This window comes from Dermochelys coriacea, chromosome 8 (genome assembly GCF_009764565.3).
Source record: "Dermochelys coriacea isolate rDerCor1 chromosome 8, rDerCor1.pri.v4, whole genome shotgun sequence".
Classification (NCBI taxonomy): Eukaryota; Metazoa; Chordata; order Testudines; family Dermochelyidae; genus Dermochelys; species Dermochelys coriacea.
Window position 1 is genome coordinate 31,368,909 of NC_050075.1, and position 14,865 is coordinate 31,383,773.

The following is a 14,865-nucleotide window of genomic DNA, read 5'->3' on the forward strand; positions in this document are numbered from 1 at the left end:
ATATAGAGGTTATTCTCCTCTCAGTGCATGTGCATGACTAATCATTAATGGGAGGTATACAGGACCATATTTTGCCCTTGTTTCATGTGCAGAATTCCCTTCAGAATAAATGGGAGTTTTGCACAAAAACTGCAGTTGGAATATGGCACAAGGAGGCCAGGCCCTTGTTAAGGAGACAATCAAATATGGCATAAATGCATTGGATGCCTCAGGATCTGGTGAGTAGTGGGATGTACTGTATTTTAACCAGCCCTGCTATGGTTTGTGGTTTATTGTTATTACCTAATGATCCCCACTTGAATTTCCATTAGCACTATTTATTCAAATTCTGTTAAGAGCCAATGCAGACCAGTGCTTATAAAAACCCATCTCTCTTGCCTTTATGCTAATTGTGTAGTAGTAATGACAGACAACTCTGCATAATATTAAAACCTCATGCTGCTTTCATCATTTTCCTTCATCAATCAAGGTTTATTTCATCAAGGGTTACACATGTTTTTAATATTACTTCTCATGTTAGTTCAAAACCATTATAACTTCCTAATATTCAATTTACAGCTGTGGAACAACTATTTTCATCTGGCAGTGGCTTTTATTACCCAGGATTCTCTGCAACTAGAACATTTCTCCCATGCAAAGTACAATAAGATCCTGAATAAGTAAGTATAATTTCAATATCTTAGTTGATATATTCTTTACTTTCATAATAAAATGTCAATAAAACCAGTGGTTTTTCCCTTTTCTCTTCTAGATATGGGGATATGAGACGTTTAATTGGCTTTGCTATCCGTGACATGTGGTACAAACTTGGTGAGTAACTATACAGTCTCAAGCACATCTGTACCTATAGTACTCCTCCCCCCCCCGCCCTTCTTCTTGGAAAGAGTCTGTGACATGATTCAGGAATTTTAAATAGATCTGATTTTCAGACTGTCAGATGTTCTTCCTTTGGCAGCCCAAGCAGATACTGCCACCAGCAAAATAACTTCATCTGCATGGTGTCTGTTATACATCTGAAAACTCACAAGCTGCTCTCTTAAAATTTAAGCAAGGATCCTCAGAAGATTTCAACAATATTGTCTAAAATTCACACCAGAATTAGTTATCTTTTTCCGTGGTGTGATTTTGTATTCAAACTGGATCTAGGATTTCAGACAGACTGAAGGTTAGGAGCTGTTTGGAACCACAAGTTAGTTTTGGACCCATCACTATTATTACACCCTGCATACAGCCACTTAATGTTAGTTCTGCCACTGCTCTTTTGAGAGTCCCAAACTGAAATGATGATGATGATGATGATCTTATCCTCCTTAAATTATTCTCACCCTGCTTTTAGGGATGTGAGTAGAAGACTATATATGCGATTGATACCTGTGACTATATGGTGATACAGAGACCTGGAAAAGTCTAGAATTTAGTTCCGCTAATCACCCAGAAGAATAGATGTCGGCCTTGCTCTCTGAACCTGTAAAGGTCAAACCCTCTGTCCTCTTACATACTCCATCATAAATGTTAAGGTCAGAAGGGATCGTTAGATCATCTAGTCTGGCCTCCTGGATAACATGTTCCATCCAGTTAACCCTGTATTGAGTCCAGTCATCTGCATTTCACTAAAGCATATCTTCCAGAAAGGTATCTTGGTTTGAAGACATCAAGCGATGTCCATTACATCTCTCGATAGTTTGTTCCAATGGTTAATCATGCGCATTGTTAAAAATGTGTGCCTTGTTTCTAATTTGGTTTTACTTTCAGCCATTGATTTTTCTTATGCTTTTCTCCACTAGATTAGAGAGACTTTAAATATCCCATATTTTCTCCCTTTATACTTGTACACCATAATCAAATCACCTCATTATCTTCTTTTTGATAAGTTAAACAGACTAAATTCTTCAAGTCTCTCACTGTAAGGCTTTTTTCTAGTCATTGAAACACATTTTGGTCCACTCCTGCCTCCTTCCCAAATCCTGGATTGTCTTCAGGGGAGGGATAAACAACCTCTCTCATCTAGACCTAGGAAGCAGGAAGCCATTCTCTGTTAACTGCTGAAGTTATCTGACACTTGCCAAGGAGAACCCCTAGCCTCAACTGAAGGGCAAATACAACAGGATAATTGTGATCTTAAAAAGGCAGTCACTTCACCAAGGAAAACAAACAAAAACAACAAACAAATACGGCTTCTGCTCATTCACCTGAGTATCTGGGGCTAGGCTGAATAAACTAGGGGCCTGGCAAGAATGCAGTGAGTCTTATATAATTGGTCCAACCAAATCTTGAAACTTTTAGCCAGAAATATACAATTAAGAGGTATCTTGAAATTTTCACAGCTATCCAAGGGAGGAGAAATTCCATGGACTCAAAAATAAGCAAATTTTGTAGGTGTATTTCATGGGAAATATTTTGTGGAGGTCTGTAAGAGATGGGTATGTTTAAAATATAAATACTATATTTATCCTCCACTGGCTAGATTTGTGAGCGTGGGTATATGTTTATATGTTTGTAATAGCTAGTTTAAATTTAATGGTGTATCTGGTGTCTGTTACCTCCACTTTAATTATGCTACTGCCTTAATCCCAGGTTATTTCCATTCTGAACATATGTTTATTTTGCTGAAATGAAATGCATTTTTTCCATTGGCACTTAATCATAATTCAGTGGCATTGTATTATAGTGAAACTCTAATAGAGGAAAATGCTAAATTGAACAGACGTGGTTTGGTTTTATCAACATTAAAAAAACAAAAAGTTAGCAGATCGGTCTAGGGATTTGTGAACAAAGTTCAACTAGCAGAGAAATTTTACTCATGTGTCAATGTTCTCTAAAATATTAAATCACTGGATAAGCTTTTCTTCCTATTCTCATCCTCCTTGTATCGGTCACTTTTAGGACCTGTTCTAGGCTTTCTCCAGTGAGTTGCTGTGGATTGGGTTAGCTCTCTGTTGGTATTCAAGATACACAGTAAATCCCATTCTTCCCAAAGATGCCAACTCCCAGATAGGCCCTGTCTTGCATTCAGTCCCCTTTCCAAGGCCTATCATAATGATATGTGCTTACACTTCATTTATATGTACACCAGTCATAGAGACTAAGGCCGAGGTATTAAAAGGCATCTAGTGGATTTGGACACTGATTTCCCATTAAAATTAATATGATTTGGATGGCCAAATACATCAGGCAGCTTTGAAAATCTCAGCCTAAGGGCCCAGTCTTGCTTCTGTTGAAGTTATCCTATTGTCCGATCCAATTGTTCTAATTACTTGAATGTGAGCAGACCCTAAATATTTTGTACTGTATGTATAGCTACCTTTTTCATACTCCTCTAAATGATTACATGAAAGAGAAAAGCATTGTGATGTCGAACCCAATCTTGAACCATGTTCCTTTGTTTCCCAAATGGTACCCTTTCCTTTTCTGTGTACTAACCAGTGAAAATTGAGTGTAGGGTCCCATATTAAGGAAATGGAGAGGAAAATATGTCTGGTTACTTTAAAATCATGGTGGCCTCTGAAAAGAGAGCAAAAAGCTACAGTATGAAAGATGTCAGCTCACATTAAGTTTGTGCATCTTAGCAGTAGAGTTCAGAATGACAAATGTCCTTTTCGGTTACTGAACATGTATCAACTCCAACCTATCAAACAATCATAGCTTCTGTTACAGCCCCAGGGGCCACTTTCTTTTATGTAAGGGGAGATCTAAAAGTCTAAATGAATTGAGGAGGAAGATAATTTGTTCCAAACAAAAAATCAACAAGTCATCACCAAGTAGAAAATATAGGGTATCATTAAAGGCTGCTGCATAATTAGCTTTCCTGCCATTTTGTTGGTCTAAGAGTATTCTAGGCAAATTTAATTATCTACAAATGAGCCATTTTCAGCTGTTTGCTCTACACTAAGCAATGACGGACTTCTGCTGATTATTAAATTGTCACTGCCTAGCCCATCACTTTCCCTCCCCCCCCTTTAACACGTAGGATTATTGTGGAAAATGCAGTGTCTGTTTCCTTCCCACGTGTAGTATCACATTGTATTGATAGGTACAAGATTCTGTGATGTATTCACCTTTCTACCCAAGACTTCATTGTGACAAGGATTCCTTACATCAAAACATTGTTGTCGTGTGTCTTTTTCCCTGAATTTGTGCACCAATACATCTTATTTGAGGGGAACGAAATTTTCCCCTCACAGTATGTCCATATCTTCTTAGGTCTGTATCTCCATCACCAAAGTTAGGATAGACACCAGAAGGGAGAGAGTATGTAGAAGCAGGAGCTATCTGAGCATCCGAAAGCAACAACTAAAGCAGACAGTTGCTGAGGCTGTTATAACACCCTGTACTATGAAATCAATTAGACTTTTCAAATATGTACTGAAAGGGGCTGTGTTAGTACCATAAAGACATGGAAAATATTCTTTTAGACTAAAAGGCTTGTTTGAGTCTCTTTCATGAAGAGCAATGAGATTTCTTTGATATCTATATTTAACTGTGCAGTTGCCCAACTGGATGCAGATGTCCGTGCTTGCCTATGCATTTTGAATGTTTGTTCTCAATACCTTGCATCAAACACACACATCCTAATGATCAGGTACTCTGTGGTAATGTTTTTTTAAACCCTGCAAATTCTTAATTGGAGACTAGAGCATTGCTTTGCTTTTAGACAGAGATTTTAATACAAAAATATTATTCAGGCAAGTCTGGTTAAGTCTTACTGTTTTAGTGTATTGATTGTTTAGCTTTCAAAGCAATCATTTAAAAAAAAATAAGAATCTGCCCAATTAAGAGCAAAAGAAAAAGAGAGCCTTTGAAACCACTGTTGTCATTCTCATTGTTTATAGTCTGGTAGCAGTAGGTGTGCCTTTTAAGTTAATCTCTTTTCCCAAATCAACCCTTGCTTTGTGAACCAAAAACATCTCCACTATTATTTTTCTTAAAACCAGTAACATTGCAGAACATCTCTGGAGTCATTCCATTCACTCTGTATTAAACTGCCTGTATGAGGATCATTCTCTGCTTCTACTGCCCCTCCCCAAATCTAACAATCTATGCCATAGCAACAGCCAGAAAAAAGAGCATCTTAGAAAATTCAGACCACAAAACCATGCTGTGTTATCTGTGTCATAACCATTATTTGATATTAATTCTCCTTGGATTTATTTGATCTAATTTCCAAACTGCTACTGTCTATTTAAAGAAAAGAAACTTCATAACAGCTGTAAATACCGTAAATCATACACAGACCAAATTGTTTATTTAGACTGTGATGCCTGGAATAGGGAACGAAAAGGTAACATAGGCTGGTGGATTGAATTTGAGACTAGAGGGAAGGAACATTTTAATCCTGGCTCTGACACTAACTACCCTGTGTCCTTTCACAAGTTCCTTAACTTCGTTGTGTCTCAGTTTCCTACCTTTAAAATAAAGAAACATAGGTGACCTACTGCAAAAAGGTGAGAGACTTAAGGGACTTGCTTCTGCAAACGTTAACAACCAAATGTAGTGCTTACTATCATCAACTTTTCAATTGATTGCAATGGGACTATTCATGATGGTAAGCCATACATCTCATAGAACCTTATGTGTTTTCAGGATCAGTCTTTTAAAGACTTTGAAGTGATAAAACCCTGTAAGTGGTAAGTATTGCTCCAATGAAAGGGTGGCCATTGTTTAGTAACAGTAAAATTTATTTTCTTTAGTTTCCAGTAATTGCTTTTAACAAGTATATTTCTTTATCAGGTATATACAATCTATGCCTCAGAGTCAGGGGGTCAGAATCTCTGTAGCCTGTTGCAGCTAATCAGAGATCTGCATCCCCTTTGGAGAAGTTCTACTTATGTTCATCTTCATTGTCTATGGAAGGGGAAGCTCTTTTCCTAGATTCTCTCCATCTCCTAGAGTGATTCCTGAAAGAGACTTCTGTACCACATCTCATCACACCAGTATGAAACTGATGTGAGAGGCAAATCAAACTAGTGTGGTATTGATGCTCAGATGCTATAGTGATGGGCACCTTATATAATTTTTAATAAATAAAATAAGACAAAGGAATTGTAAAGTTGGTCACATTTGTTGATGGGAATTTTTCTCCTTGCATGGAAGCACCAGATATTACACACTGCCAGAGGCAGGACATTGGATTTCATGGACCACTGTGGTCAGATTCATACAGAAAATCCTTTTTTCTATGAAACTATCAGCTTTTGGAGAATATTTAGTACCTAGTTTCTTTTTAGATACGACAATTGCTACAACAGTTCTATCATCTGTCATAATTGCAGATGTCTCCTAAAGCACAATCTGGAGGTTCTTTGACAACAAATGTAACTGCTGTGCTACAGGATTATTTCATGTGGCTTTTCAGTAGTTGTGCACATGAACTATAATACCTACCAGGATACAATTTCCATTCTGGATTTTTAATGGTTGATATTATTCATTAAGAATAAAGGCTGATTTTTCCCCCTTTATAACTTAGAATAAGAGAACATGTCATATAGCTATTGTAATACTCTGTCCAATTGATTGGTTTTTGGGGGGGAGGGGAGCGCGGTGTCTTAGAGCCTGATTACTTTCTACAGCAAGCATGTACAGTAGAGTATTCAGTAAGATGTGAAAAGCTGAAAAATTGAAAGGATGCCGAAGTGTGAATTCATTCAGCTGGCAGGAATGCTCATTTCAAGCAGGAAATGACCCAGTACCTTGAAATGAGAATATATCCCTCAACATGCCTTCTGCTTCTGAAAAAGAATTGAGAAGGATATGTAACTAACTGCGAGACCATTACTGAAACAGACAGTTGTAACAGTATTTTAATGGCTAAAAATCTGAGATTGTTTCTTCCCAAAGTGGTAGTTTTCTTCTCTTTTCCAATACTCCTTTCACCATTCTGTTCTAGGCCAGAATAAAATCTGCTTTATTCCGGGGATGGTTGGACCAATCTTGGAAATGACTCTGATTCCAGAAATTGAGCTACGAAAAGCCACAATCCCAATCTTCTTTGATATGATGCTGTGTGAATATCATAAGACTGGAGAATTCAAAAAGGTAATAGAAAGATACAAATAAGATTTGTTTTAATAGCTACATTATTCTTAAAGACTGTGAATAGACCTGGACATCTGCTGCAAAAAGGTATGAAGCATTTCTTAAAATTTAATTGTGAACTCTGTGCAGTGAGTTTTCTGTTTGCAGAAAGTGAAAAAAACAGGAAATATTGTGTGACTATGTTGATGTGCAAGTGCAAAAAAAAGTGACATAATGTAGCCCTATTTCTGCTTGTAAACAAACCAGTCATTCAAACATGAAACAGACACGCTATCACGAGATGTAAGAGATGAATGATCATACAGCAGAAATAACAAGTGTTGAATGCAGAATACCTGAAGTAATAGTTCTAGTGAATAGTTTGCAAGACATGAAATAATATTAGAGTTGGTTATAAAACCCAAACTTTTCCCACAGAAAACATCAAAGGAAAAATCCCATTTCTAAACTTTTCAACCAAAATGTTAAGGTTTTCTATGAGAATTTTGTAAATGAAACAAAAACATTCATTTAATCTTAAAATGTCCATTCAATTTTGTTTTTCAGAAACTGATTTTTTTTATTTCTTTTATTCCCCCTTTCTCTCCCTTCTAAAATCCCTTCCCCCTTTCTTCCACTGGAAAAGGTGGTGGGGAAGTGGAGCGGTAAAAAGGGTAAAAGTAAAAAAGTGCAAAAGTGATTAAGCACCCACTTTTCACAGATCTCTACTATTTTCTAACTGGAAAACATTTGAAAATAAAGTTTGTGAAAGTCAGGTTTTTTTAAGGAAAATGCTTTCCCTCCCCATAAAATTTTTCATCTGGAATATAAAACATTTTTGTCAACATACATTTTGATAAAAACAGGAAAAAATAGTCAAAAATGTTGACCAGCTCTAATGTTCATGCAATATTTGTCAAAAAATTCACATAACAAACAAGTGTGGTCCAGTGAGTAGGGTCCTGCACTAAGACTCAGGAGATCTGGATTCTAGTGCCAACTCTGTGACTGACCTACTGTGTGTCCTTAGACAAGTTGCTTTATCTCTTTGTCCTTTTGTTTCCCTTCCTGTGTATCAGATGGTAAGCTCTTTGTGGCATGGATTGTCTTAAGCTGTGTTTGTACAGCACCTAGCACAATGGCACCTCTAGGCACTGCTGCATGCAAATCATAAATGATAACAATCAGCCTGCATATTGATAAATGACAAACAAGACATTAAATTAGTACAAAAAATCGGTTACATTTCACTATCTACAATGTTAGTTGAAAAAAATTGAGTACATTACTGGTATGTGCACATGTATATCTGTGCTTTAGTTTATATGGGACAAGATTTTTCTATTAGCTGAACCCGGAACAAAGTGGCAGATGAAATTTTCAGTTTGTTTAGTATTTTAGCACAAGTCTTTTGTTTAAGGCCAAGATTAAAAACCACTTCGCTTATGTGCATCTGTTCTTTCCATGTCCTAATAGTCCGATATTTTGCCTTCTTAAAAATGTTTTCCTCTTCTTGGCTGACACTTCATCTCTTGGGATAGATGCATAGACATACATACATCAAAAAACCCTGGAAACACATCAGTCAAACTGACTGATTTTCAAGGACAAAAGCTTAAGGACCTAGAAGATGCCAGACACTCACATGACCCTTACATTATGAGGATATAAGTATGTTTCAGGTGATATTTTTCTTCAGTGTAGAGGAACAAAGATGTTCACTTTAGTACACATTAAGAATAATTGTCTAATAGTTTTCATTGGATAGTCACTCATGCTGCATTATTATTTTATGCTGTTTGTTATACTTCATTGGACTCCATAGTGTTATTTCTGAAATAAAAATCACTTTTCTGAGTTGAAAAGCATGTCTTCTCTTTGCCTGCTATTGCATTGGCATGATTAAGATAAGATAAACTTTTTTTTAAATTCACAGTTGAAGTTTGGACTTCGAGAAAAATACACATTGGAAAGGAACTGGGTTGTAGTAATTTAGCAATTTTCACCTCATGGATTAGTAAAGTTAAAGAGGAGACACTAATGGAAAATAAAGTTTATTTATGCATAATATGCAAGCATTGAAGCTCTAGTATTTGTTAATGGATAGTTTTAAAGTGGACGGTAATATTGTTTCTGAAGAAAGATATTTTCTTTAAAAAGATCAAGTGTAAAATTTTCAAAAATGAGTTGGGCACTTAAGAGCCTTTCAATGAAACTTTAGTCTTCTGTGTGCCTAAGTCGCTTTTGAAAACGGGATGTGGTCTTCTAAATCTCCCAGGTGATTTTGAAATTTCTACCCAAGTCAGTTAAGGATATGAGGGTTAACTAAATTTATCAAATACTATTGTACTTCAGCCATTCTTTGAAAATCTCTTTATAATTATTTGGTGCTATATCTTTTACGAAACAACCTGGGGGTGGGGAGGAGAAACACCATTATAACATCCTATTACCACCATAGGAGTGCCTGTTGATGTATTGTAGTTCTAAGTCCACAACATACAAATATATTTCTTTTGGGAACTATTGCCTCCAGTATACTCATGTAACTCCCATTGACACATAATAGAAATTATACCCAGGCACGGAGGTGATTTGAACTGTAACAAAAAAGTATAGTGATTAAGAGTATCTATAAACCATCCTTGCTGGAATGTCCCAACAAGACCTCCAAATGAAAGAACGTGATCAGAGTGGTAAGCCACTAGTATGAGCTGATAAAACATCAACCAAAAAGAAAGATGCAAAAAAACTTGCTTTTGAAAACCTTTTTTCTAAGAACAGTAAACAGTGTACCTCTTTGCAGAGTAAATGAAATCATTATTAAAATAAACATGGATTTAAATTAATCTTTACAAAGATTTAACTTTGGCTTATGAAAGATTAATTCATATGTAATATTATTTCCATTCAAGTAAGCCATGTCTATTCATGTTTCTGTGTCTTCATTTAAATCCTTCACTTATTGCAGCCATCTGTGGACGTATTCTAAAACTACTTTTCTTTCCTGACAGTTATCAAAAAAGAAAAACTAACAGTGCTGACTAATGAGGACACAATAATAGCTCTCACTAATGAAGTGTATTTGCAGGACTAGAAGGTGGATATTTACTCATAGCCAGGCTATAGAAGTCATGTATCTTTCCTAGCGAATAGCTGTAGAAGGTCACTAAGTAAATGAATGGAAGTGGTTTCAGCAAGCTCCCCATACTCAGGACTCAGTTCCTGAAATCTTAATAGGCCCAAGGATTTAAAGGAAATAGAACTGCCTCATTATCAATAGTAAAGAGCATTTCAAAAGCCATCCAAAAGTAGCATGACACTTCATACTCAAATCCAACTAACCAAAGCACAGCTGCAGACTCTGTGTGGCTGGTATTAAAGTCTGCTCAAGTCTTTGAGGCTTTTTATTTCACTAGAAAAATACAGCAAGAAGTTTTAAAGCCAAATTGGATCCTGTTAGAAGAAGGCATCGCTCCACTGAAGTCGGTGGAGATACGTCATGATGTACTAAGGCTGAATTTGGCACTTAAATTTTAGGATTCAAAGGCTTCTCCTATGAATGTTTGCCAGCATCTTTTATTTATTTCAGTTCAAGCAACCAACTGCTTTTGCAGCTGGTGACAAGCTGTGAGTGCATGCAGTTAGTGTTGTTGCAGAGGAAAGAAAAGGACTAAGACTCATGAGGGCTGAAGAAATCATTTTTAGTAGTTTCTTTTTCCCAATTCTTGTTTTTCTTTCTGGATCAAGCAACTGTAGAATTATCACCTCCTCTTTAGAAAAGAAATACATTTCTTATCAACTGCTCAGTACATACAAGGGAGGATTTTATTGGTCGATGATTTGTCTTAGATAGTGGCTGAGCTTATGCTGTCCTCACACTTCTGCACATTATTGCGGCAAACAGTCAAAAGGGGAAATTTTAATAGTCTACAGGTCACAGCTCTACCGAGTGGCTCAGAATGCCACCCACCCACCTCAAGAGGTGGGAAACCTGATGGGGCTGGCAGTGACTGGGACAGACGCAGCTGAACGAAAGAGGAGAACGCTCTGAGAGAATGAAGGGATGCCCCTCCCCTGCTGAGTTTCTAGCCACTCATTGGCTAGCTTGAGGAGGATAGGAGCTGATTGGCCCATCACACACCCTAGCCCAAACCATGTGGAGCCGCTCTTTGCTCCATTCCAGCAGCCCCACCCTCCCCAACCTGTACTGGTAGCTTTGGAGCTGTGTTTTGTGGAGGCTGCGAGACCAATCACCTGTTTTGGGTTAACTAGGAATTATTTCTTCCCATTGAGGCTAAATTAACAGAGGCCTGGGCAGTTTTTTGCCTTCCCTGCAGCATCCTGGAGGCATTGTTAAGTTAAATAGGAATAGGATTTAATAATTAACAATAGTAAGCAGGTTAGTTTGTCGCAGTTTGCTGCCAGTCTCCAGTGCAGTTAAAGGGAACAATCCCCAGAAGAAAAAGTCCCAGAATTTTACTGAGGGGACTTGTATTCCTGGGATAGGGGAAGACTATGTGGCCTTCACAGGCTAAGGTCCCCTCTTTTAGTATCTCCGTCCCTCTTGTGGGAGGGTGGTGGTTTGACTCAGATGAGCGAGTGGAGTCTGCAGAGTAAGCTGAGGAGAGTCTGTCCTGAGTTATATGGTAGAAGCCCTGTAACCCCCTTCTACTGGAATCACTTACTCTCCTAGTAGGTGAGAGTATGGGTGCCAGGGTGGGTATCCCCCTGCCCCTTTAAGTTAAGTTAAGTTGTGGCCTGCCGCTTCAAACCCAAAGATGGATTTCTCCTCATTTGATGCCGTTTTCACATCAAATGCAACCCACATCTATTTAACCTTGTCTCGTGTCTGTGCATCTCTTGCACACACAGCAATCCTGTACTTTGGTTATCCTCCAATTTGCCTGTGCTTGAAATGGTGGAACTTTGCTACTTCCCACTTCTCAATATCTCTGTCATATACAACGCAGAAGGCAGTTCTTTTGATCAGAATGAATTATTTAAAATTGCCTTATGATCTGACATTAGGTTAATATTTATTACTCCACTGACCCAGTTTGGAGCTGCTGGTACTCTGATTACAATAAACGGTGATGGAAACAGGAGCACCAAAATGGATGGCGGTTCTAGCATTAGGCGCTAAACTATTATTGGGGCGCACAGTGCACTGTTCATCACCTCTAACCTGCCAAAACTGTTTATGGCCTCTTCAGCAAGAGATGCTCCCATTTCATTTAGGATTCATGCACAAGAAATTAGAAAAGAAAGCAGAGGTAAGGATCCTCCTTTTCCTTCTGCCCAAAACAGGAAATAGATTTTCAGTCCATTTTGTCCAACATTGATCTAATTCTTACAGTTGCTGGGAGCCTTAGCTCATAAGAATGCTTTATATGTGAGCCCCTTCTGAAATTTTCCTTATAGCTCTGTCACATATATTAGCTGCATCAGTTTAGAAGCCTTTCACAATCTTCTAAGTATGCCACAGTGTTAAAAATAATAACAACAACAAAATACTTACTGTAAAGTTGAGTTAGAATGAGGGGTTGTTAAAATGAAGTCTTATGTTCAATTCTGCAGCAGTTGCTAATATGCTATGTTACATTTTCCATAAATGTAGATGTACACAGGCTGGCAAAGTGGCATTCAAAAAGAGTCCTTGAGGGCTGTTAACCCTGCAGACATATCCCATAATTAACTCATTGAGCACGTAGTCAAAAATAGAAAAACACCTTTCCCTTTCCCTCTCCTTCCTCTGTTCTTTTATATGTAGTTTGAACAGTTCTAATTTCTGATGCCCTCATCTTTAGAGCTCCATAATATTTTCTAACATCATGGCATACTTAGATGATTCTGAAGTGCTTCCCGAAATGATCAATACCGTATTGAGCTGATGGAAATGTTAGTCATTTTCTCCTTAATGAGTGCATCTTTATCAACACTGATCCATTCTTCACTTCTTAAACTCAGACCCGAAGTAGAAAACTTGAATCCCAAAATTTCCTTTTTATATGCCTCGGAAAGGGATGTAGTAGCCCACACCTATTGTTCTAGATCAGTGGTTCTCAAACTTCATTGCACCACGTCCCCCCTCTGACAACAAAAATTACTACACAACACCAGGAGGGGGGACTGAAGCCTGAGCCTGCCCAACCCCCGGTGCCCCAAGTGGGGTGGGGGCAAAGCCCAATGGCTTAAGCCGTAGGCAGGGGCCACTTACCAGAACCCTGCCACCCAGGGCTGAAGTCCTCAGGCTTCGGCTTCAGACCCAGGCGGAGGTGGGGACTTGGGCTTGGGCTTTGGCCCCAGGCCCCAGCAAATGTAAGCCAGCCCTGGTGACCCCATTAAAATGGGATCACAACCCACTTTGGGGTCCCAACCCACAGCTTGAGAATCATTGTTCTAGATCAAAATAATTTTTCCAGTACTACTTAGGAGTCGCATATGGTATTGAGTGAGCTCTGCTCAGGAAAGGAAATCTGAGAAACTCTACAGTGAGTAGCTCAACCCTAAAAGCAGCCAATTCAACATTTGTCTGTTAAATTAAAGCTGTGAATCTGAATACCACATGGATTTTTCTCCCACAGCTTTGAAGGACACATCTCAGTATGTTATATGGGGACTTCCTGCAAATATATAACTTATAAGTGTGTTCCTCTTCTGAGGAACACCTAATTGGAACTATCGTACTAATTGCAGTATTTTGGCTATAGGTGGCAATGCAGTTTGATTGGCATAATTATCATTTCATACTCTGAAGGAATTCTGTTGGTCTTTGACATCAGTTGGCCCTATTTATCTGAGTCCCAAGAGAGAAGCAACGGCTGTCTCGTTTTCAGGAGGAGCATGATGAATGTGTGAACCTTAATTGTTAATTAAATGGCAGACTGATATCAGAATCTTCTGACTGGAGAATTTTTAACCTGACACACTGAAAGACAAAATGTACAATGAAGTGTCTCCATATAGGATGTGGATTTGCCTGGAACTGAAGGAATTGTCATATATATAAAATCTCTCTCCAAAGTAGCAACATGGGATTCCCGATTCTTCCCAGTGCTGTAATGGCTGAATCTGTGGCAGATCTTAGGCTAGCTCCATCACCCAAGACTGGAAGTGTTGCAGAGGATTACACTTAGTCCCTAGGCAGCGGGAATACATTGTGTTGCAATCTATTGACTACCTCGGATCAACATGGTATGGATTGTCTCTAGACTGGGCAGCCTCAAGCTTTCTTCGGCTAAAGGGAGAACCCAAGACCCAGATCCAGCAAAGCACTTAAGCATATGCTTAACTCTGAAGTAAGAAGGACTATTCATGTGCTTAAATTGTTTGCTGCATTGGGGCAAGTGTGTATAAAGCAGCATTATATACTTGGAGCATATCATATGCATATCTATACAGAATACCAAATATTTATTTCCATTATTTTTGTTTCAGCTGTCTAATATTTCTTTTTTAGACCCAAGCAACCTAATACAAAAAACTTGACGACTCGCTAAGCTAAATGCGTTTTAATACAATGAATAACTAATCTGTGAAACTCATTGCCACAAGATATTATTGAGGCAAAAATGTTGATCTGGATAATGAGAACATCCACAGTTAAATTAGATAGGATTAAAAATTTACCATAAACCTCTAATTTTCTGACAAAGCAAAGAGACTACTTATACAACAATACCACCTTCAAAGTTTGTTTTTTTTCTGGTTAGATGTTATAATTAATTGATGAAAAATAACAAAGAAAACCAAGGAGCTGCAAGATGAATTTGAGATTCAACCAGTGATGCTTCCCATCCAAAGTCTGTATGAATATGGAGGCATAGTGAAAGGAGACACAGAAACAAG

The 14,865-nt window shown here is 38.0% G+C and overlaps 1 protein-coding gene across 2 annotated transcripts in view; it reads left to right on the forward strand.

Annotated features, from left to right (window-relative positions):
- DOCK2 (dedicator of cytokinesis 2) overlaps window positions 1–14,865 on the forward strand; it is a 493,769-nt gene that overhangs the window by 416,649 nt on the left and 62,255 nt on the right. For both annotated transcript variants that reach the window (XM_038413725.2, XM_043491017.1), the window contains exons 31-33: window positions 559–659; window positions 752–810; window positions 6,887–7,035. In XM_038413725.2, coding sequence (XP_038269653.1) covers window positions 559–659; window positions 752–810; window positions 6,887–7,035 — 309 coding nt within the window. The remainder of the gene's footprint in view (window positions 1–558; window positions 660–751; window positions 811–6,886; window positions 7,036–14,865) is intronic.